The sequence below is a fragment of the Phocoena phocoena genome, chromosome 21 (genome assembly GCF_963924675.1).
Source record: "Phocoena phocoena chromosome 21, mPhoPho1.1, whole genome shotgun sequence".
NCBI lineage: Eukaryota > Metazoa > Chordata > Mammalia > Artiodactyla > Phocoenidae > Phocoena > Phocoena phocoena.
In genome coordinates this window covers 25,876,545-25,903,479 of record NC_089239.1, presented here as the reverse complement: position 1 = coordinate 25,903,479, position 26,935 = coordinate 25,876,545, and the positions used below count along the sequence as shown (strand labels likewise).

Here is a 26,935-nt window from a genome sequence, read left to right as displayed (position 1 = left end):
TGGAACCAGGGCCTCTCGGCAGGGCCGGGTCCCGGAGTGACTACTCACATTTTAATTAAAAATGGGAATAGAATAAAGTGATATTGAAAGCTTCACCACACACCTGGAAAATAAAACCTGGTGAAATGACAGATGGGCGTGAGTGACAGCAAGGCTTTCCTGAATACGTCACCAATATTACAATGTAAGTGGAAACCTCGGCTAGCACCATTTTTATTGTTTACTTATTTATCCCATAAGAAAATGTGGCAGTTGTAAGTTGAGTTTTTTGAGGTACTGATGAAGAACGACCAGTCTTTGAGCATCAAGGTTTGAGTAAAAGGCATATCCAAGTACTTCTGTTTTATGTGGACACTGAAAACGCGGAGAAACTGTATATTTTTAATCAGTGCAAACAGTACGGAGCTGACGTTAGACACTCCTCTTTATATTTTATATTAAACTAATTCAACCCATGATGTCACTCAAGTACACGCACCTCGAGAGAGTTTCTCAGCACCGACTTGGGATTCAAAGCGCTCTTTGACACGTACGTTGTGCCCGTCTCTGGAATCCACACGTAAACTCCCAAACCAGCACGTGGGGATGCCACATTGGAAAGGAACCCGACCGTCCCTCGAACCTAACTGCCCCTTTGCGTTTCACAGGAAAAAAAGCAACTCACGTTATTGTATTTTTAAATAAAAAGACTTTATTCATGAAATAAGATAGCAGCTAATAGTTTAAGGAAGGCTGGGGGAGATATTTCTTTCACATGGGGGCACACGTGCACCTTGGAAAATATTTGGCAAAGTCATAAAATTAGCATTTTTAGTCACCTGTAAAGTGCTGAGACATTAATCTCGGGTGGACTTGCATTGTTTTTCTTAACCATCCAGTAAGTAGAACATTGATAGATAACGACACGTGGAGCACAGCGAACTCACGGACCACTCGTGCATGACGCCCGCAGAAGGGGCCCTAAGTGCCAGTCTGCCGACCAAGGGCCACCTTTCCTGTGTCCTGTGTCCGCCGCCAGCACCGGCGCCCGCCCTGACCAGCACCGTGCATCCTTCAGGACATGCATTCAAAGCTAGAAGCGCTCCTGGTCGACAGATGCAAACACAGCAGGAAAGGATGGACCAAGACACCTTCTACGTCTCCTGAGACACTAAAACACACACATCTCCAACGTGGGTATTTTGGCATTGACGCTTGAGTCTAAATGTTGACAGGCGTTGAGGATTTTGGTTCAAAGCAAACGTTATTTGTGAAACGTTACGGATAACATAGTGACTAAAACTTTGTTAATTTTTTTTAATAGAAAAATGCGATATAAAAATACTACTTTGTTAAAAATATACAGTACACGTGTTATACCACTTTGGAAAACTCAGTTCAACTCAGAGAGCACATAACACCACCCGGCCTGGTATGTGTTACGTGGCTTTCTTCATTGTTACAAATTCTATTCTGGAGTTAAAAGATATACAACATAAATAAAAGTAGTGAATCTGAATCAAGGACAATTACTTTAAGAATTGTTAATAAACCCCTCCACCAGTGAATACGCTGTATTTCCCCGTGAGTTCTGAGTCTGTGAGTTCTCTAGGTGACAGGCTACGAGAACAGGTCTGCAGCGTCCCGTGTTTATTAAGGACCACGGGGGTCAGAGGGGGAGCATCCTCCCGGGACCCCCACCCACTCGAACACGGCGTCCACCCCCTTCCTCATGCGCGTTCACACGGGGCTCCCCTGCCTGGGGTGGAGGGAGGGGCTGCCGGAGATGCCCCCGTGACGATATTGCACTTTTCGGCCCCGAGACGGCTGGCGATTCACACCCAGCCAGTATAGATGCGGCGGGACCGCTCGGGGTGTGTGACTTGGCTGAAAGGCCACCCCCGAATCTCGACCCTGGCTCACACATTCAGCAGGGGGATCTGCCAGACCATGACGGACGAGGCCAACTCCTCCGGCCGCTGCTGCCTGGCCTTCCTGCTCACCCGCCGGTGGCCCTGTCCCCCACAGGCCACCAGCACGGAGCTGGCCTTGGCCTTCCTGGCCCGCCGCCCTCGGCCGGGGGAGCTGCAGGGGAGCCGCAGGGGGTCCTGGATGAAACTCTCCTCTGAGCGGGGCCCCAGGGAGCCCGAGCCCTGGGAAGGCGTCGGGGACCCAGACGTGGAGGAGACGTCGCTGGCCTGGGCGAGGGAGCCCAGCGAAGCCCCCAGCCAGACGGCGTCAGGACCGCTGCGGCTCAGGCAGGGCCCGGGCCCCTCACCGGGGAGCGTGTCCCTCTGGTCTTCATCCTGGGGGTCGGCACCGGGGGGCGGGCTGTCCCTGGGCTTGTCTCTGTCCGCCTTGGAGGCGGCTGTGGCCACGACCAGGAACTTGACGGGCCCGTTGTGAGCATGGTAGGAGACCAGGCCTCGACCTGAAAGGGCACAGCGCTCAGCAGGGCTCCGCATGCCGGGCAGGGCCCCGGGCACCCCCCGTCCACACGGCAAAACCCTGTACTCGACAGCTCAGAGCAAAAACAGCTTCCAGACCACGTTCTCGTGGATCTCTAGGGAAGTCCAAGCATGCTCTCAAAACCATGGTCTAAAATACAACCGTGGTTTTCGTCAGCGGTATCTCAGTTCTGGTACTTGCGTGGTACTTTTAAAGTGATAAAGTATCTATTTTCCTGTTCTCTGTATAAGTGCCTTCTCGCCTGCTCTAAGATAATATATTTAGGAAAAGTTTCCCTAAATCTTGGTTTTAAAAACTTAAATGCCTGAAACATGTCAATGTTAGGAATAAGATGCGTAAACTCTAAGTAGTTTCCTGCCATTTTTCACTTTAAAAAGATTCTGTGGTTTAGAATAAGTTAGTCCTATGGTATCGATTAAAATGGGGGCTCTTCAGTTCAAGGACGATGTGAATTGAATTTTAAAAGAAGCACCAGAAACTCCCGGTAGGCCGTTTTTATGAAATGCAGACTCCCCCATAACACCGGGACTCCAAGGGCCAGGCGGGAACGGGATGTCCATTTTTAAGCGCCTCGCAGGTGAGGTGACAGAAATGGGGGGGTAGATGCCCTTTTCACCAAATGCTTTGAGGCTGAAACAGGGCCCTAGCACCTCCCTCCCACTCTGGCCGAAGCAGAGGACGTTACAGGATTCCTCAGCTGGGCGAGGTGACTTCCTTCAGTCAAGAACTCCACCAACAGCGGGTACAGGGTGAAGGGATGGGGACGCCCAGACACCGGGCATGGAGGTGTGATCTGACGCGACAGCCCAGGGGAACATCCCAGCTTCACCGGGTGAACCTGAATGTGAGTGTTTCCTACACACCTGTGGTCCCCTCCCGGACACACAGCCAGAGGAACCCGAGTCCTTATGAGAAGGGGTGGCCAGAGGAACCCCCACAGAGGCATAGCACGTAACACACAGAACAGGAAACAACTAAATACCCACTGTACGTCACATGGGGAACAAAGCCACGCTCCAGAGCAGTGACACGCATGAGCTACAGCCACGTGACCAACAAGGATGCGCCTCAGAAATAACATGGAAAGAAAGCAGTCGGAGAGGAATACATTCACTACGAGACAATGATAGAAAATGTGGAAACGGCACAATTAAAGAGTTCTTTTTTAAAAAAAGGTACAAGTTAGCAAAACTATGGAGAAAAAACAATGGAACGGTGACGTGAGACCCAGCAGGAGAACGGCTATGTTTGGTTGTCGGGGAGAAGCGTCCCCAGCTGTGACGGGAAGAGCTTCTGACTCCTGAGCCTTTACCACTCAAAATGCCCGTAGTCATCATGTACAGCTTCTGCATGTATCACAGGCAGGTCATAACGAAGACAGCAGTTAAGAAATGAATAGGGCTTCCCTGGTGGCGCAGTGGTTGAGAGTCCGCCTGCCGATGCAGGGGACACGGGTTCGTGCCCCGGTCCGGGAAGATCCCACGTGCCGCAGAGCGGCTGGGCCCGTGGGCCATGGCCGCTGAGCCTGCGCGTCCGGAGCCTGTGCTCCGCAACGGGAGAGGCCACAACAGTGAGAGGCCCACGTACCACAAAAAAAAAAAAAAAAAAAAAAAAAAGAAATGAATAAACCAAGTTGGAATTCCATGATCCTAACAGGTGGATCATGACAAAATAGGAATTTATCTAAAGCACAGACCTATTTGCAGTAGACCCGTGAACGCTTGTTGAGGGAAGGAAGGGCTGCCTGTGGTCAGAGTGAAATACTCCAGCGTTGACAGTAGGAAGAAACTATAGACAGAGATCTTTATAAACGTTTCAATGAGTTTCCTACAAATCTTTTTCTCTGAGAGTTATTACATAATCGACATACAATTTTAAGATCTTGGTTTTCTTTAACTTACAGAATTAACATTTCTCTGTATCATTCCAAGCTCTCTGCAAACATCATTTTCACTGGCTGTGTTACGTTCTAAAATGGCAACGCGACCACTGTCTTAGGCGTCTCCCTACTCCTAATTTTGGATGTTTAGGCCGTTTCCTGTTCTTTCTGCATCATGGTTTATTCCTAGAGTTGGCTGCTTCACGAGACAGAATTTCCTGAATTGGAAACCCTGACTCCTGACGCAAAAGCATCTTCAAGTCCTAAACACCAAAGTGCTTTCCAAAAAGGGTGTGCCCATTTGAACTCCCCGCAACACTGCAAAACAGCACAACTGAGCTTTCTCAGATGCTGGGCCTCCTCCTTTGCAAAACATTAAAAAGCATCCATTTTCACTGGGCAAAACTGTATAGAATGATCAACACCAACAGGTGGCAAAAAAGGTAACGTGAAAACACGTCTTGGGGATAAGGGTCTCCCTGGACCACTGACGTCAGAAACAGGAAGACAAAAGTATAACCTGATGATTCAAATTAATAGACATAGTCTTTATAGTAGGAAAGAAAGGAAGGAAAAAAGGAAGGGACGAAGGGAGAGAGAAAGCCACCTAAGTAATTTACACTGTTTAAGCAAAGACACAGCTGACCACAGACCCATGGGCTTGACGAGAGTACAGTACAGCACAGAGGCCTGGGAGACGCAGGCACTCGGGGGGTGTACTCACCAGTCACCTTGGGGATCCCCTGCAGACGAGGGACGGGCAGGGCCACCACGACGCCCAGGCTGGTGCCGACCATCAGCAAGCCGTGGCAGACGAGCAGGCTGGTCACAGACAGCCGCTGGTGTCCTGGGGGACAGGAGAGACTTGTGCCCCGCAGTCTGGCCTCTGCAGCCCACACGCTGGGGCAGGGGCCCCGGGAACTGCCCAGAAACCCTACAGACGCGCCAGAACGCTCCCCGGGCAGCCCCGAGCCCTCCCGGCCAGCGGGTGTCACCGGAGCCCTAGCCACACACCGCGGCTCCTTCAGCAGGACGAGCAAGAGAGAGATCTGGGGGGCGTCCTGGCTGCACCCCGGCAGAGCACGGCCACGGCCTCAGGACACGTGCACGGTGCTCTCAGCACTGCTGGTGCGGCCCTTCCAGAGCCGATCACACACCCCCGCCCCGAACCGTCCATGTAAATCATCCACTTCCAGGCAGAGCTGCACGCACACACGTACACACACGTACACACACGCGCACACACACGCACGTCAGACGGCAGCCCCGTGTGCGCAAGAGCCCACCTAGGCAGGTAAGAGGGGACCTCGCAGGTAGGACGGGCTCCCAGCGCAGCCCGCGCTCAGCATCACAGGGGAGAGGTGCAAGCGACCACCCAAAGGTTCCGTCTGAAGGAGACCACTCACGGCCTCGGTGGGAAAGTCCGGGAGACGCGGACACCAAACGCTGGAGTCCAAGGGCTTTGGAGCTTCCGGCTGTTCGCTCTGCCTTGTTTTGTTTTGTTTTGCAGTCGAGGCTCTGCGGCCCAGAGAGGTGGGTCAGCCTGACAACGTTAGGAAGTGGAGGGAAAGGTGCGTGTCTCCCCGTGACTCTCGTCTCAGGGACTGAGTCTAGGCCCCGAGCATCCCACCCCTGCCCTGACCCTGCCCACAGCACCACCACCTTCGACAGGGGCTTTAAGCCCCTCCTGGCATCTCTGCTCAGCACTGAAGCTCAAGAGCAGAGAAGGGTCATGCGGCTGCTCCCAGGAAGGAATGGAGGGCGCTTCAAAACAGCTGGTTCTTCTGCTCTCTGGAAATGAGTCATTTTCAGTATCTCTGCGCTTGACCTAAGTTCATCTTAGATAAAAAGCATGGAAACAAATGGTCTAAACACCAAAGCCAAAGGCAGGTCACCATGTCCACTGAAGTTATTTTATGATTATTGAGGCAACGAAACACTGAAACCAAACCGAGACAACAGCTACAAAAACTAAAGATCTGGTTTTACCTCTAAATACAGGCATATTTTTTGAAGAAAAGCTAATGTATTAAGTTCCCAGGAATCCAAATGCGTGCCCGTGCGAGCAGCTGGAGCTTTAGAGACGCCTGGGACCTGCGTGTCTGTCTACACCTGGGCCGGGAGCTGCCATTTCCAAACGCCAGGGAGAACTGCAGAAGCCATTCAGAAACACGGCTCTGGGCACAGCTCACAACGATTGCTATCCAGGGGCAGGTGGTCCCATCGTGGGGCAGCCCTTCGGAGAGGAGCTCCAGGGACCAGGGAACGTCCCAGGACCCACGGGTGTGCCTTCCAGAGCAGAAGCCTCACTTGATGCCACGTGACCTAAAGATTTCCCACAGCTACGCTCGAGACAGAAAGCAAACCCGCAAAGCAGAGACCCTCCTCTCCAACCCTCCGGGAACCTTTGGTGGAAGCAGCTGGTGGAGGCGACTTTTGGGACTGGCTCACTGCTCTGTGTTTTGTTTTGTTCCGGTGACGTACGGCCTCCGCCACTGCCCTGGTGCCAGGGGCAGCAGGTTACATTCCATCTGGATATCTTACTTCTCAACACCAACGTGGAGAATGTCATGACAACGGGATGGACGGGGGACAGAGCTATTATTTCCCTTTTGCAGCCACTTTCTGAAGCCACCCTCCTGGAAGGAATACAAAAACTGGGGCAGTGGTATAGCCCTGTGGTCCTAGACGTGAATAAATTTCCTTTTTAACACACGAAAGTATTGGCAACAATAAAAACAAGCAGACTCTCATGACGTGGTCTCAGGGCTCGGTTCCGAGGTTGGCTGTGGGTTTTTATATCATTTAAGTCCACCCACACCCTCATTTTGGTAGCCAAGTCCTGCATATAAGCGAAAACTGTTTGTATGAATAAACTGTTTTGTGATTTATTTGATCGTCCTGAAATATTTTGGTCTGGGAAACTGAGTTTCCTTTCATTCTCCAAAAAAGAAATTTGTGAGTTAAATTTTCTTTCACAGAGAATATAACATTTTTAAAATATCGGCCTAGGACTATTAAAGAAGCATCTGAAATACTTTTAATCTACCACTTGGCTTTAAAGAAAACTAATGAGGAAAAGGGAATTTCAAACAGCCCACCTCCACAGTGAGGATTAACAGATCCTCGTAAAATATGATGTGAAATATTTCCAACCACTAATAAAAACATTAAGAAGATCTTACTTTCAAATTACAAAGGATAAAAGTTTACTACTTATTTTCATTCATAAATGCATTTTGAAAGTGACCTTTTATCCCCCTTAGGAATTTTCCCGCCTCTTTGCCTGTAAATAGCATATTAGGAACATCTGACGTTTCATCCTGTCTCCAGCTTTTACATCTGTGTTACGTTATATGCAGTGAAAATCTGGGAAACTCTCTAGTCTCTGTGAAGAAACTCCTCTCTCCAGAAGTGGATCTTTCTAAAGAGAAAGGACAAAACAATTCCAAGGTACAGAAGGCGCACCATGTGGCATCGGGATGGGAAAAGTCACCGTGTGGGGAAAGGTTACGAAACATGACGAGAAGGGGAAAAACTACGTGGTCGGTGGGAAAGACCAACGGAAACAACCCCGGGGCTTCTGGGTGGTGCTCCTGGGGGGACACCCACAAACCTTCACTTCATCATAACAAACGCGAAAGCAGGGAAAACTGGGATGTTTTCCTTTCTAACTGGTTTGAAAGCCTTCAGTTCCAGCACATGATGGTTTGTTCCATTTTCAAAGTAGTCTAGGATTCATCTTTAATTTCACATATGAAAGTTTAACTGAATGGTAATTAGGGAACGTGGAGATTTTCCCATTCCGGAGGGTCTGCAGACAGAGCTGCTGAGAGGCGTCCAGGCTACTCCTTGTGGAAGCACCAGCTGTGGCCTTCTGAGCTGGCCAAGCTGCGGGCAGAGGGGCCACCCACTCAGCATCTAAGGGGGAGGCGGGGCGGGAGGGGCGGGGCAGAGATGCCGACAAAGGCTGCAGTTGGCATGGGGCGGAAGTGAGTTATCCACACGAAGGGGCAGGGGAGCTGGCCGCTGTGTGATGCACGCTCTCTGGGGACCCTGCTGTCCTCTCACACGGGGACACAGGAGCACGGGGGAGACCGGCCAGGTTTATTCCAATGCTCGCAAGAAACACACAAACAGGGGAGAGAATAGGAGAAGCAGCCAGCCTTCCAAGTGTGCTTGGAAAGGCTATGACTGGAACCCACTCCTGGCTCCCACCCGGGACAGAGACCAGGGAGGCGGGCAGGTTAGCGCAGGATTAACTGCTGGTTAAAGAGCCGCTGGTTAGCGCGGGACCAACTGCTGGTTGAGTAGCTGCTGGTTAGCACAGGATCAACTGCTGGTTAAGGAGCCACTGGTTAGCGCGGGGCTTAAGGAGCCGCTGGTTAGCGTGGGATCAACTGCTGGTTAAGGAAGCTGCTAGTTAGCTCAGGACCAACTGCTGGTTGAGTAGCTGCTGGTTAGCGCAGGATGGCACCAGAGCCCAAGGGACACGAAATCTACTCCTTGGTCTGTTCCCTAACTCATAAATAACCTTGAGTCTAGTTTAAGTTGCTGAATTCCCTTATGATGTGGTTTGATGGTACTTAGAAGAGTTACACTGACTTTTGTATTACATAGAAAATCGTGCCACTTTATTTGGTTACGTCACCCCTGGAAAGCAACGTGCTCACTCAGTGGGGACCTGGGAAGGCTAATCTGACAGGGGGCGGGGGTCTCAGCACTTTTTCATCCAGATACCCTCCCCTGACTGTTCTGGATGAAAAGGAAACAGCTGCATCCTGACATGACTCATGCAGCCTCATGACCCGGAGGAGATGCCGCCCTCTGAACCACGGGCTGTAACCACCTCGGGGGCCGGGAAGGTTGACCGACGGCCCCTCAAAACGTGTGTGCTGACCCCAGGCGCCGTCATCCACTGTGTCTGCCAAGTATGATGTGGTTTACGGCAAAGCGCTTGAACTAATGGTGCTCAGAACAGAGCTCCAAACCGGACAGAAAGATGCAGCTCGTCACACGAGTCCCAGTCCACAGGGGAAAGCACGCCGAGACCTCTAGGGAACTAAATAGCATTCTCAATTCTGCTACAAAAAGTCACGAGTTACAGTACAGTATAGTAATTTTTTTTTTTCCAATTGTGTTCTTTCTGGCCTGGGAAGGCTTCATCTCTAGAACCTACTGGAATTTTATATTCCAGTGAGAGCACGAAAGGACAGTTTACACATTATTGCCATATATACGTAAAAAACCCATTTGGGCAACATCACGAACACAACTCCAGAATGAGGTTTACATACATGTGTCCGGGATGATGGTGGTCCAAGGACCTGCAATTCCACAGGCTCACATAGGGTGCAAACACGCACTGACACAAGTATCTAAGTGTCAGAGAGGACACAATGAAACACTTCTCACCGTGAAACACTGGCCCAAGGGTAAGGCAATTCAAAGAAGGACAGACAAGACATGGGTGTCTGGCCTCCCTGTTCCCCAAAATGCAAGAAAATCAGACCAACGTCAGATGCCTTTCTGAGGACCACATTCAAGAACCACTGCCCGGGCGTAGCAAGAGGACTCTCATTCTAAGTGTCCCTGATTTCTGCTCTAACTGTCCACCTTCCTCACGTCCGCCAGGTCTAGCAGCTACAAACCTGGGAGTAAAACATGAGATGCAGAGAAAGCACAGAATCCCCGGATATTGCTGAAACTGGAGGTATTTCGCACACAGCAGGCAGATGCGGGAGAACACGCCACCCAAAGGCTCCTTCTGCATGGGACATGGGCTTGGGAGAAAGAGCCCTAAGTCCTGGCACAGGGATAGGAGGCGGGGGCCCCGGGGGGGGGGGCAGGGACTGTGTGTGGTGACGGTGACAGCAGGCGGGGGCACACCTGCCAAGGGGCCCGGGGACGTGGGGCCGCCAGGTGTCTCCACCTGACCACACGGTCTCCTGGCTCCACAGGAACCCAGGAGGATCCTGACCTGAACAGTGAAAGCCACGCAGGTGGATAAGAAACAAGAGAGTCGTTAACAGGGGGATGGAAAGAAGGAAAGAAAACAAGATGAAGTACAGCCGGTGGCCCAGGTGCAAACAGGTTACGTGGTCACAGGTACGTGACCACTGGGCTTTGGTACAACAGGGACTGGGGATTCGAGCGCCCTGGGAGGGCTTCCTGCACAGTTCTGTTCACGCGGTGTGGGTGGCAGCCCACGTGTTGCACACCGGATCTTTCTCTTCTCCAACCGGGAGCCAGGAGACGCAGCCAACATGGGAAAGGAGGGGAATGCCATGCGGCATGAGCCTGGTCCTTAAAAGCCCCGTGGAGACGTGGGGCAATACACACCAGGCACACACACCTGTACACAGCAAGCAACGCGTATACATACAAGTTACATACATACACACATCTGCAACATGCTTATATACACTAGCCACATGCCCTGCATAACAAGCCCACACGTGTACATACTAGCCACACACCCGTACATAACAAGCCCAGGTGTACATACTAGCCACACGCCCGTACATAACAAGCCCACACGTGTACATACTAGCCACACACCTGTACATAACAAGCCCAGGTGTACATACTAGCCACACGCCCGTACATAACAAGCCCACACGTGTACATACTAGCCACACACCCGTACATAACAAGCCCACACGTGTACATACTAGCCACACACCTGTACATAACAAGCCCAGGTGTACATACTAGCCACACACCCATACATAACAAGCCCAGGTGTACATACTAGCCACATGCCCGTACATAACAAGCCCACATGCATACATACTAGCACACGCCCATACATAACAAGCCCACACGTGAACATACTAGCCACACGCCCGTACATAACAAGCCCAGGTGTACATACTAGCCACACACCCGTACATAACAAGCCCAGGTATACATACTAGCCACACACCCGTACATAACAAGCCCAGGTGTACATACTAGCCACACACCCGTACATAACAAGCTCACACGTGTACATACTAGCCACACACCTGTACATAACAAGCCCAGGTGTACATACTAGCCACACACCCGTACATAACAAGCCCAGGTGTACATACTAGCCACACACCCGTACATAACAAGCTCATACGTGTACATACTAGCCACACGCCTGTACATAACAAGCCCAGGTGTACATACTAGCCACACACCCGTACATAACAAGCTCACACGTGTACATACTAGCCACACGCCCGTACATAACAAGCCCAGGTGTACATACTAGCCACACACCCGTACATAACAAGCCCAGGTGTACATACTAGCCACACACCCGTACATAACAAGCCCACACGTGTACATACTAGCCACACACCCGTACATAACAAGCCCAGGTGTACATACTAGCCACATTCCAGTACATAACGCCCACACGTGTACATACTAGCCACACACCTGTACATAACAAGCCCAGGTGTACATACTAGCCACACGCCCGTACATAACAAGCCCACGCGTGTACATACTAGCCACACGCCCGTACATAACAAGCCCACACGTGTACATACTAGCCACACGCCCGTACATAACAAGCCCACGCGTGTACATACTAGCCACACACCCGTACATAACAAGCCCAGGTGTACATACTAGCCACACGCCCGTACATAACAAGCCCACGCGTGTACATACTAGCCACACGCCCGTACATAACAAGCCCACGCGTGTACATACTAGCCACACGCCCGTACATAACAAGCCCAGGTGTACATACTAGCCACGTTCCAGTACATAACAAGCCCAGGTGTACATACTAGCCACACACCTGTACATAACAAGCCCAGGTGTACATACTAGCCACACGCCCGTACATAACAAGCCCACACGTGTACATACTAGCCACACACCCGTACATAACAAGCCCAGGTGTACATACTAGCCACATTCCAGTACATAACAAGCCCAGGTGTACATACTAGCCACACGCCCGTACATAACAAGCCCAGGTGTACATACTAGCCACACGCCCGTACATAACAAGCCCATGCGTACATACTAGCCACACGCCCGTACATAACAAGCCCACACGTGTACATACCAGCCACACGCCCGTACATAACAAGCCCCGTGTACATACTAGCCACACGCCCATACATAACAAGCCCACACGCGTACATACTAGCCACACGCCTGTACATAACAAGCCCACACGTGTACATACCAGCCACACACCCGTACATAACAAGCCCAGGTGTACATACTAGCCACACGCCCGTACCTAACAAGCTCACGCGTGTACATACTAGCCACACACCAGCCACATGCGGCTCCCACACCCCACTCCCATACCTTGGCTGGTTTGACTCCCGCTGCCAGGAACACCCTTCCCGCGTGGGGCTAGCAGAGCCCCTTGGAGCCCCCCCCACCAGAGATTCTCCTTTTCTCTGCCCTTCAACCTCAGATCCTTGCCCCCGCCCTCTGCCCCAGTGCTTTACTAACAGCACTAAACCGTCTGCGATGGGCGGCTCTGACCTCTAAGAAGGGCGCTTTAGTTCGCGTCACCCGACAGCCCCGAGCGCCGGCCCCGGGGGAGGTGGCACCGCCCCCCAGCGCCCCAGGGCCCACCTGGCAGCATGTGGTGGACCGGGGTGGCGACGTTGACGTCCTGGAGATGTTTGAGCGTCTCCGTGTGGAAGAGGCGGAGCGTGGACCCCGAGGTGAAGGCGATCCAGATGCCCACACCGGCAATGGCCATGTGTGAGACCACCATGCCCTCCTCCTGGTGGGCCTCCAGCTGGCTCTGCGGAGACCAAGGAGAAGGCGAGGGCATGTCAGGGATACCGCACGGAGCTGCACCCACGTCGCCGTCACGGACCCGCCCTCGGGGCTGCGCGTGAAGCCTCGGGTGGCGCTGTCGTCCCCACCATGCCAGCGTGTCCAGCTGGCACCCCGGATCTCACCTGCCCTCAACCACCTACAGCAAGGGCACCGTCACCCCAGATCCGCAGGTGCTGAGCAGCGCCCTGGACGCCGTGGACCATCAGCACCCCCAAACCCGAGTGGGAACGAGGGCCACGTCTGCCCGCAAGGAGGCCTGTACGGGCAGCTGAGCCCCGCCGAGCTCGCAGGGCCCCCTCGCTGTCCAGCCCCGTCCGGCCTCCGGGTGGCCACCTGCAGCTTCTCCGCTTGACCAGGCCCTTCCCGAGCCTCCAGGCTGCGCTCTGCTCCAGGTCTCCATCCTGACAACCCTGCTCCACGGGGCCCCCGAGAGGGAACTTTTGGAACTTGTCCCCATGGTGGACGGGCCTGTGCTGGGCAGCTGTGGTCACTGCCTACCAGGGATTGGCGGGGGGCAGGTGGGGTGAAGTTTGGAGACACAGTGAGAAGAAACACTACCCTCAAAGAAGTCCTCTTAGCCCACAGCAGGTCACAATCCTGCACAGCTCTCTAGCCTGAAAAGAGGCAACTTAAAACCCCCTAGGAAAAAAACAGGCTTATGCCTCTGTCCCCTTCCTCAAGGACTGAGAACAGTGCGGGACGCTCTTTACAACCCACTATGCGGCCGAGGGGGCCAAAGGCGCCATCCTCGCACGCCTACCCGCGTGGAAAGGGCTAGCCCCTCACGTTGCACCCACGCCGCGCGGCACTCCCGAGCTGGACCGAGGGGGACACGTGAGTCTCTGATTTTGTCAGAAGGGAGGCTGCCCGTCCAAGGGCACCACACCTTGTTTTAAGTGAAGACTGCAGCTGGACAGGCAGGGCTGGAGAGCGGCCTGGGGGTCATCCTGAAGCCGGGACTCAGGCGTGACAGTGATTCTGGAGTTCGCAGACGCCCCCGACGGCCTGAGCGCCCAGTCCTGCCATCACCACCTGCCCAGGCTGCGCATTCCCTCCAGAGTACCCGCGCACCTCCCGGGAGGGAAGACGAGGACCCTGCTCTCGGGGCGGACAACTGGCTCGGGCCCTCGGCCCCTCCTGCAGCCAAAGCCGGGGGGCCGCCGTTTCCTCCGAGACGCCCGTGCTATGCTCACCTCCACAGATACCTCCCTCCGCGCACGTGTGCACCCTCCCACAAAGCGACCCCGATCGTCACAGGTCTAATTTAAACACGCGTCAGTGGGGACGAGCCGGTGCCGGCGGTTAGGAAGGAGCCCCGAGTTCTTACAGAGTGAGTCCTCCTGAGTAAACACGTATGACTGGAAACGCTGGGCCACACAGCAACTCCACATTTCACTTTTTGAGGAAGGACAGACTGTTTCCCAACAGCTGCCCCACTTCACGTCCCCACCGGCGATGTGTGCAGCTCTCGCCTTCTCCGCGTCCTCTCGGCACTTGTTAATGTCCCTTTTCTATTGCTGTCATCCTCGTGGGCGTGACGTGGTGTCTCATGGTTGCTTTGGTTTGCATTTCCCTAAGGACTAAGGATGGTGCACACCCTTCCCTGTGTGGCCGACTGTGTATCTTCTTTGTAGAAATGTCCGTTCAGATCCTTGGTCCGTGTCTGAACTGGACTATTTTTCTTTTGATCGTTGAGCTGTAAGTTATAGAAGCTGTTTGTTATGCACTCTTGGCAGATACACGATTCTTAAGTATTTTCTGCCATTCCGTGGGTCGTCTTTTCACTTTGCGGACAGCCCGTGGAGGTAGCTTGGGCTGCCCTGTACCACAGAAAAAGACATGGCTTTCCTCTCTGGCAGGCTTCAAGGGGGATAGCTTCCATGCTGTTTTGTGAACCGGTACAGATCCCCTCGGAGGAAGCCCACTGCCGAGACCAGGGCTGCAGGAAGCGGTAGCACTATTTCGCGTCCCACTGCCCTGTGTGGGGCAGTAAGGTGTATCACCTTACTGTGTATACCTTACTGTGTATACCTGTGTATCACCGAGCAGTAAGGTTTCAGTAGCAGAGCGGGGCTGACTGGGAGGAATGGGGCAAGCGGCCCACGCCTCCCACGTGCGCTGAGACTCGGCCTCACAGCTCTGCGTCTCTGAAGAGGAAAAGCCCAGCTGGTCCTTCAGGTCAGCTCAGGACAAAGCGCTCACTGCTCCCGGAAGGCCATCTCTGGCAGAGCAAGGCGGCTTCCGAAGAGAGGTTAAAAAGGGAAGAAAAACGTCACGTGATGCTGAGAAGTCCTTGTGCTACCTGGGCGTAAAGGAGCACAGGTACTCGCTCTCCTGGCTGCTGGCTCTTTCACAGTTACTGTTGAAACTTCTTGTGGAAGAAGAGAGAAACTCGCAGTCTGCTGGTCCTCAACCCCCGCTTCTTTCTAAGAACTCAGCAAGCCCAGGGAGGAGGCAGCCCAGAGCCACTGCTGGTCGGGGCCCATCCCGTCCCTGCCGTCCAGCGGCTCCGTTCGGTTACTGCCTTGGCCGCCCCACTCCCATCCTCTGTCTAGCGGGCCATCTTGTCCCACGCGTCCTGCACGCTGCTTCCCGGCCGTCCTGTGGCCACCTCCACCGCTGCAGCGGCTGCCCGGGTCCACCACTGCCTGCTCACGGGTCTTCGGCGTCTCACAACTGGCTGTTTTTCTTTACAGAAGTGCCTCGTTCTGCAAAATCTACCTCAGATTCTCCCTCTCTGTCCTCCACCCACGGGGAGTGGAATTCTCCCAACAGAGCTCTGGAACAACCTTCTCAGTGAGTCTTCAGTCCCCAATCTCAGCCCCCTTTCAACTCCTTGCAAAAAAAAGTCCTCGGAGAAGACAGATTTCCTGGCGTCTGTCCCTTGGTTAAATCCCCACACGGCCCCCACCGCGCACAGCGTGGCGGGGCTCAGGACGTCACGCGCCGATCTGCCCCGGGAACGGAGCCAAGCGCGGCTGCCCTCACAGTCACGGCCTTGGCCTCGCCAGAGCTGCCCAGACGGGCCCCGTGAGCGCTCACGGCAACAGAGGCTGAAACCCCGGGAACCGAGGCAGGGACCGCACACTCCTGCGTGCGAGGGACCAGGTGCCCTCTGACCACACCTGCGCCAACCCCACGTCCCCACGCTCGGACTCACCCTGTTTCTGGGCAAAGGTCCTCCAGGAACTGCCTTCTCATGTCCTGACACACAGCACTCCTCCTCTGAGATGTCGTGCGTTTTTTGCCGCCTGCTGAAGTCCTCCTCTCCCCGGACAGGGCGGCTTTACGGGCCTGTGACCCTCGCGGGGTCTCAGGCTCAGAGGGCTCCGCACCTGGCATGACGCTCGGGCTGCTGGCATCTCGGAGTCCGGGCTAACTGACATTGGACGTGGGACCCTGCAGATGCCGTAGCCAGTCCTGCCCCCAGACCTGCCCCCAGGGGCCAGGTGGCTGGTGTTGCCCTCACCTGTTCCGGCACGGCACCTGGCCTGTGAGTTCTTCCTGGGCTTTGGGGTTTTCTGTATAGCCCTGTGCTTCTTAAATGCGTGACACGTCTGTGCTGGATGATGGGTGATGGGTGATGTGAACGGTAATTTATCTCTGGGATGCTGGCCATTGTCTCCCACCTTCTCGGAGGCTTGGTCTTCTGTGTGAAAACAGGAACTTTGGGCAACAGGGTGTCGGAGTCTCCTGCCACCTTGAAATCATACGGATCTGAAGGTCTCTGCAGGGTAGCAGGGCCGGGACCGGCAGTAGGTGTTCAAGAACCGGTCTGCCTGCCAGCTTGGGCCTGTCGCCTCTGTGCCCTGCATTCGTGTCTTTCTATACAATGACGGGAATTTATCTCATCAGGAAAAAAACGCATCAACTCAGAAAACGCTCTGCTACTAGGTCACCTTTAGTATCGTATCCATTTCATTCTTTCATTCTATTTTTCTCTTCAACGTCGGGGGTAGGGTTGGAAAGAAAGCTTTTTCTTCTTCTCCTGTCCTTCTGTCTGTTTGTCCTGAGTCAGGAACACTGCACATTGCAGAAAATCGAGAGTAAGGAAGGACAGGTCGTACTTTAGTACAGCTCCAGTAATTAAACCGAAACTACCTGTGAAATCGGGGCTCCGAGAAACAAAGCTGTGAGGTCAGCACCCGCCGTATCCACCAAACCGCCCGCTCTTCAACGTCAGGTTGCTTTCAGAGCTGTGTCCGTGTTCCTAAAGCTCAACGTTTTCTTAAAAGGCATGAAGTAAACCCCATGAAGAAGGCCCTACGTAGCTGGGAAGGAAGAAAGAAGGCACCCCCCACCCCAGATCCAGGTGCAATGACTGCAGCTTCATTACGTGCATTTAACACTTACGCTTCCCCGTCTGCTTTCCCTGACCTGGCGGGAAGGCGGGGAGTTTTATTCCTGCCACGCTGGGCATGCACAGCCCGCCTGGCTCGGCATCTCTGGGTGAGGTGCTCGGCGCTGCCCCATCAGAACGCCGAGCTGGCACTGCAGTCCCGCCGTCCCCACTGCAACTGTGCCAACCACTGCCGTGCAGAGGCCACCGCGAGAACATTCATGCCCCTGGACATCAGAACTCACACCCTGCTCAGCCCACCGCAGAGCGAGTGCAGCCTCGTGGCCCCACGTCGCTGGCCCTACAGACAGGGCACATTCAGGGAGCTTCCCTGTAGCAGCTGTCCTCACCCCAACCAAAGAGGCTGCAGACGCATTGAGGTTCCAAGCCTGCAGAGCTGCACCGGTACCCCAACTGTGGTTTCCCCGCCCGGCGGAACAACTGGATAAATTAACGTTTTTTTAATAACAGAGTAGATTTTGCTTCTCTCTCCATAAACACATTTACTCATTTTGGTACTAAAAACGCACAGAAAGGAGGCTTTTATTTAAATCCAAATATGTTACTTCTGAGTCTTCAAGATTTACAGCATATGGAGCCTCTGGAGCATGTGGAAATAACCCTTTAATGATAATAAGGTCGTAACGTTCTGTTAGTCTGGAATCGCCTTGGCGGCAGCTACAGAAACCATCATTCCGGCTTTTGGTACGAATTTATGGCAAAATTAACGTATTGGTTTTGGAGAGATGTTCTAAAGAAAGATTGTTACATTATTATTCCTTCTCTGTGAAAAGAAACTGAAATACAGCTAACAGAATGCTATTTCTGGCTCTTGCATATTTACTCTAATAATAATTTATTCTAGTAATAAATAGCAACCACTACTGGGGTGCTCTTTACTGGCAATATTACCTCCCATTTTGATGAGGAAGTTGGTTGATCGCCAGCTTGTGGATCAGAGCCTGAGGCCCAGGTAAGCGGCTCACCTGCGACCACCGTGCAGTGCAGGGTTGAGTTAGGATCTGGACTCTGACCCTCACTACGTCACCGATAAGGTGCGACACTGCTGGTGTACAAGGCAGTGGAATACAGCCCAGCAGTGGTTACAGCGTCTATAAAGTGCCCTGCACAGGGGCCGTGGTTAATGACCTCTCCACACCCCACTGAGGGCTTCTTATTACTCTGAGGCGTGTGACGTAAAAAGGAGCAGGTGGAGAGAAGTAGAAACAAGAAGTTACCATAAAAATACTGGGCAGAGACCTCCCTGGCGGTCCAGTGGTTAGGACTGCGCTCCCACTGCCAAGGCCCTGGGTTCAATCCCTGGTCAGGGAACTAAGATCCCACAAGCCATGCGGTGCGGTGTCGGGGGGTGGGGGGGGAACGAGAAAAAGCAATTTCACAGGTTTGTCTCCTGCCTCCTATTCTGGACATCAGCCCCATCTCCTTTACGGCTGACCGCTGACCCCCTGTCACTTGAGGAGGCTCCGCCCTGCGGGCCCCTGGGGAGGTCACGTCAGAAACAACACATGGAAGAACGGTTTGCGGTCCGACAGCAAGAGCGCCAGCCTGGAGTCCATGCAGGACCGAGCTCCTGGCCACAGCACCTCGGCTCCTGGGCGTGGACCTGCTCCCCAAGCCGCCCACAGGGATTCGGGGCATCTGAAGAGGCCCCAGATCACAGAGAGGTGGGCCCACCCCCCGCAACCCTCACCTGAACACACTTCCCTTCCTACTACCTTCCTTGTGAGGGTCGCGAGATTTTCACTTGTGAGGTAGTTCACTGGCTGCAAAAGCACTCGTGTTATAGGAGTTTCCTTAGGGCAGAGCGGAGCGAAGAGACAGTGATGAACAGGTAGGAAATAAGTATGTCTGTCTCATCTTTAACAATAAAGGAGTAACATGGCTAAACATATTACACGTGTATCGCATGTTTTAGTAACGTGGCTAAAACATTCAAGAGGTCCAATGAGAAGTGAAATTCATCTTCTCCATGTGTATATATGTACATACACATATATACGTGTACGGCTACATGTTTACGTACACCCACGTGTGGGTCCACTCTCTGTGTGTGTGTATTGTGAGTACGTCGCCTACTTGTACCTCTTCTTCTGTGAGCTGCCTTTTCATGTCGTTTGAACGTTTTCTATTAGCTTGGTTTCTCCTCTTCAATTTAGCGAGAATCCTCTTTATATAAGAACACTGACACTTGGTGGCAGATGCGGCAAATATTTTATCCGTTTTCATTTACGAGCGTTTTGATACAAACAACACATAGTAGATGTTAAAAAAAAAAGTTCTAAAACTTTACCAAATTTATCATATTCTTTACCATGGCAACTTCTAGGTATACGACGAATCTGGAAAGTTCCCCCCGCCGCAAAGTCACGGAACCATCCTACTGCCTGTACCTTGTAAGTCTGTGGCTTTGTCTGTAACTCTAACATCGCCGGCTCCGGAATGCCTACAACGGTGAAGAGCTGGGGCCTGAGACGCAGTCTGGTTTCTCCCAGTGACTATGCTCTCTACTGAATAATCCATTTATCACACTGACGTGAAACGCCTCTTCAATCAAACACTAATTTTCCACATGTCCTTGAAGACTTACTAGTATGTTGATACTGAATACACCTTTTAAAGTAACGTCTGTATTAAAGGTAAATAACAGACAATCAGTGCATGGATGTGGCTGGACAAGGGCTGTGGGACTTTTGAGTTAATCCTTCCTTCTAAGCCACACTAGGAGGGATTTTCTTTCAGCACAGAGCCGCAGGCAGGACACTGCCTGACCTTTCTACCCGCGAGAGGCGATCCTCGACATCAGCCTGGGAAGTTAGTCGCACTGGTTCTGAAGTGCGTCTTCCCGCACTGTGTAGCCACTTAAAATGACTTACCTCCACGACGTGAGTCTCCACACTGATTACAGACACTTGACCTCCAGACGCCGCCCACAGTGTGTCTTCCATCATTAGCAGACTTCGAACTGGGAGGACGCCTAATTGTATCACTGTTTGAGGTTCGGAATTCCAGGATCCATCTTAAAAGAAGAGGTTTCTTTCAATTTCATTCAAATTCAGTTTCTCACACAGACATTTCTCCGAAGAAGAAATACAGATGGCCAACAGGTACATGAAAAGATGCTCTACATCACTCATCATCGGGGAAGTGCAAACTGAAACCACAATGAGATGTCACCTCACACTGTCAGAATGGCCATCCTCAAAAACACAAGAAAATACAAGTATTGGTGAGGATGTGAAGAAGCGACAACCCTTGTGCACTCTTGGTGGGAATGTAATAAACTGGTGCAGCCACTGTGGAAAACGGTGTAGAGGTTCCTCAAAAAACTAAAAATAGAACTGCCGTATGATCCAGCAATTCTAGTCCTTGGTATATAACGGAACAAAACGGAAACACTAATTTGAAATGATACTTGCACCCCAATGTTCATTGCAGCTCTATTTACAATAGCTAGGAGATGGAAGCAACCTAAGTGTTCATCATCAGATGAACGGATAAAGAAGATGTGGTACCTATGTACAATGGAATAGTACTCAGCCATAAAAAAGAATGAAACCTTGCCATTCGTGACAACACGATGGAACCTGAGGGCATTATGCTAACTGAAATGAGTCAGACAGAGAAAGACAAATACCGTATGATCTCGCTTTTATGTGGGATCTAAGAAAGCCAAACTCATAGAAACAGAGAATAGAAGGGTGGTTGACAGGGGCTGTGGGTGGGAAAACGGGAGATGCTGGCAAAGGGTTCAAACTTCCGTCATAAGATGAATAAGCTCTGAGGATCTAGTGCACAGCGTTACAACACTGTACGATACACTTAAAAGTTGTTAAGAGACTAGATCTTAAATGTTCTCACCACAAAAAAGCAACGGTAAGTATGTGACGTGATGGAGGTGTGAGCTGGCAGATGGCGGTGATCATTTTGCGATATGCATCAGATCAAGACACTGTACACCTTAAACCTACACAATGTTATATGTCAGTAATAGCTCAATAAAGCTGGGCAAAAAGGTTCAAATAGCCCCCTCCCCAATTAAATAAATCAAAATAAAGCCTAAATAAATTCATAACACTGGAAGAAATGGACACAGACACTCCAAATCAAGTTGGGAGGCCTGCTAGACCAGACATATTATAGTAATTTCAAAATTTCAACTAGTTAATAATTCCCATGAAATTTAATCTCTACCGGAGCAGTGGAAAAAACAACTTGAATGAGCAAAGCCGTGCTACCAAAGCCAGATAAAGGTCACAGAGAAGAGAAACAGAGAACCCTACGATAAACACTCACATGGTTCCAAATAAACGTGTATTGAAACACAAATCACATCCAGCAGGAGAGAAACAACGAGTCCTCGGCAGAGTAATCATGCCCCGAGGTGCCCCTGATCCTGACACCCACCCCCCACCCGCGGAATCCGCCTTTAGAAGGAACTGCTTCTGCCCTTCCAGCCCCTCACATCCCAGGGACCTGCAGTGGCTCCAGCCTCAGGACTCCTGGGATGGACGCTCATCCTCCAGGGCTCGCCTGACTGCCGTCCTCCAAAGAGCCTAGACCCCAATGCCTGCAGGCGCTCCTCCCAGGGCTCCTGAGCCCCCCAGTCTCCCCCCAAAGCTGGCCTAAGCCCTAGTTTTATGGTCTGTTTATGGTACAACCCCTCAGGGTGTGAAAAGTAGGACTGCTAGAATCTGTGGCCACAGGGGATCAGCCCAGGGTCTCCAGAACCAAGCTGACAATCAGATTCTCCCTGTGGTGATGGTGACACCGGGCCCCCAGCCTGGTGACAGCCACACCACACTGAAGGGGCATGCACCTCACTCCGTCCCAAAAGAGAAGCCCCGAGGGCCTTGAGCAAGGGCAGGATAAAGGCCTGCACTGAGGTCATCACTTTGAGGGACACGGAGAAGCCAGCAGGAGGACTGACTTTGCAACGACGGCGGGTGGCTGTCTATCTCACACCCTCCTTTAAGGACCGAGCGAGTCACAGGTGCCTCAGGACGAGGGCTGATAAAAGCCGATGAGCCTCGCATTCTGCGAGGCTCGGTGCAGAGTGAAACTCCCTCGGCCCACCCCAGGCGCGGCAGTGGCCCCTGCCGCCCTGCAGACGCGCCTGTGTCGTGCTCACCGTCCGCTCTGGCGTAGATGGCCACGGCCCCGTTGACCAGGCCGGCGTACAGGCTCTGCGGCGTGCAGGCCAAGCTCATGACCGTGGATTTCTCGGGAGTGAAGAAGTGCTGGAGCCGCACCTTCTTGGAGCCTTGGCTGCTTTTATAAATGGAAATGCTGGAAAAGAGAAATGTCAGCTCATGGGTACGCTTGCTCACAAGAAGTGCAAGCCTGCCGAGCAGAAGCACGTGCGACCTTCCTGTCCATCCCCCGCATCCCGCCACTCCTTCCAGAAACATCCCACTTGGCCGTGTTGTAAAGACTGCTACCACTCTGATCCCCCTCTTTTTTCTTTTAAAAGAGAAGTTCTGCGTTATTAAACAAACAAACACCTTAGTTCTTCCTGTAGATCTAGGAACTTCACATCAGGAAAATCATCGTAACTCTCCTTTATACTCTGACCATGTTCCGTGTGAGAATAACACAGAACAAGGCTCTGTCTCATTGCAAAGTGTAAGAGTGACGTGCACTTTAAAGCATGAACAAGAATGAAGCGTGTGCAAGGCAAAGGGCAGGAAGAACTAGAACTTTCCCCGCAAGGAGCTGCTGCCCCCCTGGGTTTCCTCGGGTGACTTCCTCAGTCACTGGCTCCTTCCAAGTCCTGGACCCAACAGTCTCCACCCGCGTCCCAAGAGAGGGGGGTCAGGGAGGGGCCGGCGGACTCCGCCGCCTCGTGGCTGGCAAAGCCGAGGGGCCCGTGTGCGACACTCACCTCCCCTCCTCCGTCCCCAGGCAGACGGTGGGGATGCCCAGCACTCGGCCCCCCATGCTCTCGGGCTCCCGGGGCCTGTCCTCTGCGGGCACGTACACCATGCACAGGACGCGGGACTCCACGTTGAAGCACTCGATGACCTTGGGGCTGGAGTTTTGAAAGGAGACGATGGCTATCTGACCCATCTGACTGGTGCAGCTTCCGATCTGGGGGGTTCGGGAGGGAAGAAGTGGGCTGCAAGGGGCTCCACAGCACGTGCACGGCTGACACCCCACAGCCACGGCAAGATCCGGCTCCCACGTGGGAGCCAGCTGGCCGATGAGGACCAAATAACCTATAAACAGTCTGCTCACAGAGCCCCGCTCCCTCTGCAACATGTTTAATTAGGTCATCTTTTTCTTTTAATTTTAATAACAAGAACACAGTTTTGTTTTTGTAAAAGTCACATTTATATCCTTTAAAAACCACACACCTAGCACCACAGGATGGTAAAGGCCTATCCGTGCACAATTCAAAGTCTGAAAAAGCAGGCTGGTATCAATTTTAAACCAGGCCTTGCCTGAAAAAACAAGGGCTTAAAAAGAGACAAAATGGGGTGAGAATGGATCTCAAAGTGGGTCCCCAGCATTTAACACATCAGGGAGTGTTGCTGTTTTCTAGAACTTGTACTACTGCTGCCATGATATTTATGAGCCCCCCGTTTGCTGGATCACTTAGGAACACTCAGCAAGGTTTGCTTCCCAACTTAAACCTAAATTTGATTGTCTTTTCAGTGGGAAGGAGCCGGATCCTGTTACCAGGGAAGAGCATGCCTGGCTCTACAGGAGAACGCTCGTCTGGTTCCGGGTGGTGTGCGTTCTTCACAAATTCCTCTTCTTTGCCATCAACATTGAGGATGTCGTGACCCTCTCCTTATTCTAACGGATTTTCCCCTTCTGATCAATAAGCATCCTGCCTTTCCCGGGACAATGTCAAACTGCCAAGCCCGCTCAGGCCGACAGGAAGCCGGGGTCTGACCAGGTGCAGGTCCTGAAATGGAAAAAACCTCCTCTAAAATTCAAAAACCCTGAGGGAATTCAGCCCATCCCTTCGTTCTGGGCTGAGTGCAGAGAGCTATCAGTTCATCAGGCTGTTTTCTTTCCAAAACTCAACCAGGGACTCCAAGCAGGCCAGCGCTCTGGCTGTGAGACGGGGCGGGGTGTGTGGGGAGTTATGCGGGGTCAGGACACCCGGGAGAGAGCCAGGTGGGGCTGCAAAAGGACAGAGGGCCCATCGTGGAGGAGGTCTGGCGGCTCCCCACAAGGGGGGCACCAGGAGACCTGAAAACGCACCGCACAAGCAATTCCTCTGGTTTGCACGAGCCAGCAACGTCTACTGCAAACGCAGCACCGTTCAAAGGCAGCTCTTCATTTGGAAGAAACTAATTTTAACTGCTAAGTTCCCAGCGTGCACAGCCAGCATGGTCTTGGAAGAGAAAAAACTCCATGCCATTTAACCGTCCAAACTGAAAAAATATTCCAATGCTTCTATTAGTTCATGGACTTTGGACTGAATTTAATCTGGTTAAGTTTTACAGGAAAAAGAAAAGAGAGAAATGTTTTAATGCCTTAGAACTCGACACCTTTTCCGAAAGTGATCAGCCCCCTTTCCTGTTTGTGACCCCCATGTTTATAGACACAAGTTGGGACACACCAGCCACAACGAGCTATCGGACCACTCAAATCTGTCATTTCTCATCTCATTAGCTGTGGATATGGATTCTTCGTGAACTTGCATTAAAAACAAACAAAAGGGGCTTCCCTGGTGGCGCAGTGGTTGAGAGTCCGCCTGCCGATGCAGGGGACACGGGTTCGTGCCCCGGTCCGGGAAGATCCCACATGCCGCGGAGCGGCCGGGCCCATGAGCCACGGCCGCTGAGCCTGCGCGTCCGGAGCCTGTGCTCCACAACGGGAGAGGCCGCAGCAGTGAGAGGCCCGCGTACCGCAAAAAAACAAACAAACAAAAAACAAACAAAAGCATCTTACCCACAGGAAACCATGAGCCGTGGAAAACGAGTCTGGCTGATTCTCATTATTTAGGTAAGGCTCAGGATTATAAACGGCACATTCGATCTAAAGGGGAGAAAGAAATCAAAGGCCCGAATTTCAAATGGGACTCATAGAGGAGGCCAGAGGCCACGTCTCACAGGGATGACAGCGTTCTGACATAAACCACGGCAACTCCAAAGGCTAAGAGAGGGGAAGATCGATGTATGAGTCTCAGAAATTTGCTTTTTAGAAGCAACACCTAAGTGTGCCCCGGGCAGCTGCAGCTCTGGGTTGAGGCCACACCAACAGGGCCCTTGCCTCTCCCGGCGAGCAGGTTCTGCCAGCGGGAATGGTCCCCATCGGCTGAGGGAGCTCCAGGGAAGCCCGGGTTCCAGGACTGAGTGTCGGCCAGGGACCAAAGTGAGAAAGACACACCCACAGGCCTCCACAGTCTGTGTGGACACCGGCCGCAGCGCTTGAGTCCACTGTACAGCGACACTGACGAAACGCCACCCCAGACGGGGTCTGCTTCAGCCAAGAGCGGGCACCATGCTTCGGGCCACCGGGAGGTCTCCAATTATGACCACGTGGAAGCCGAGCCGCCCAGCGACGGGCGCAGAGCTGCCAGACCTGAGCCGTGGGGACTGATCGCGGGGCCTGATCGCGGGGCCTCGGAGGAAGGCCCAGCACCGGCTCCGGATAAGCAGCCTCTGGCTTCAGACCACCGCCCTCCTAAATGACTGCTACACAAACGGGCCCTGGAGGGGCCACGCCCAAGGCTGCCCGGCGCCCCTTCCTGGTAACCGCCCGCTGCGTCACCTTGAACTCCTGCTGCTTGGCCACCGTCACAGGCATGTGTCCCACGAGGAGGGGGTGCCTCTCCTTCTTGATCTGATTCCCGTCGTCCTCCACGTAGAACCAGCCCAGGTGGTTCTCTTCCTCTGTGCCCATGCCGGGGGAAGGGAACAGAGGTGGGCAAGAAGCACAGGCCCGGGGGCAGGGGGAGAGTCTGGCCCCTACTTTGGGTAAGACTGGAGAACTGAGGGTTTTCCTTCTGGAAAACAGCACAGCCTCTTCTCACGGGGGAGGCTGCAGACTTGTGGCTTTATGAGGTAAGCGCTCTGCCCCGAGTCTAATGGACGCCCACCGCCCCGTTCCCACCTTGTGGACCAGCCATCCGCTGGGGGCGGGGGCACTGCGAATCATCAAAGCGCAAACCACCTGGGTCTGGTCTGTTTTCCTCTGTCCCTTTTTCAAACTAGCTGAGATGTTTAGATTCAAACACCAGGGACTGAGTGAGAAGTTTTCTAACATGGCACAAAACCATGGGATAAAAAAGTACGACGAAATGAAGAAATGTTTTACTACAAAGCAAGTCATCCATCTCAGCTTTGAAAACATGACGCATCTGAAGATAAACCGGAGCTTATCCTCAGAGCCTATCCGTGTCCTTGTTCACGGGGTCACCCCGAAGCTGGCCTGATAAACCACTGAGTCATTCAGGGAGGGAGGGAGCCCTGTTCCGAGGATCACAGGCCATC

General features: G+C 52.7%; 1 protein-coding gene across 1 annotated transcript in view; it reads right to left on the bottom strand.

Annotated features, from left to right (window-relative positions):
* Positions 1–1,898: 1,898 nt before the first annotated feature.
* ARHGEF10 (Rho guanine nucleotide exchange factor 10) overlaps positions 1,899–26,935 on the bottom strand; it is a 73,933-nt gene continuing 48,896 nt past the window's right edge. The window contains exons 24-31 of the mRNA XM_065899859.1: positions 26,214–26,335; positions 25,392–25,478; positions 23,368–23,573; positions 22,615–22,772; positions 20,360–20,502; positions 12,914–13,088; positions 5,052–5,174; positions 1,899–2,410 (exon numbers count right to left, since the gene is read on the bottom strand). Of these exons, the coding sequence (XP_065755931.1) occupies positions 1,899–2,410; positions 5,052–5,174; positions 12,914–13,088; positions 20,360–20,502; positions 22,615–22,772; positions 23,368–23,573; positions 25,392–25,478; positions 26,214–26,335 (1,526 nt within the window). The remainder of the gene's footprint in view (positions 2,411–5,051; positions 5,175–12,913; positions 13,089–20,359; positions 20,503–22,614; positions 22,773–23,367; positions 23,574–25,391; positions 25,479–26,213; positions 26,336–26,935) is intronic.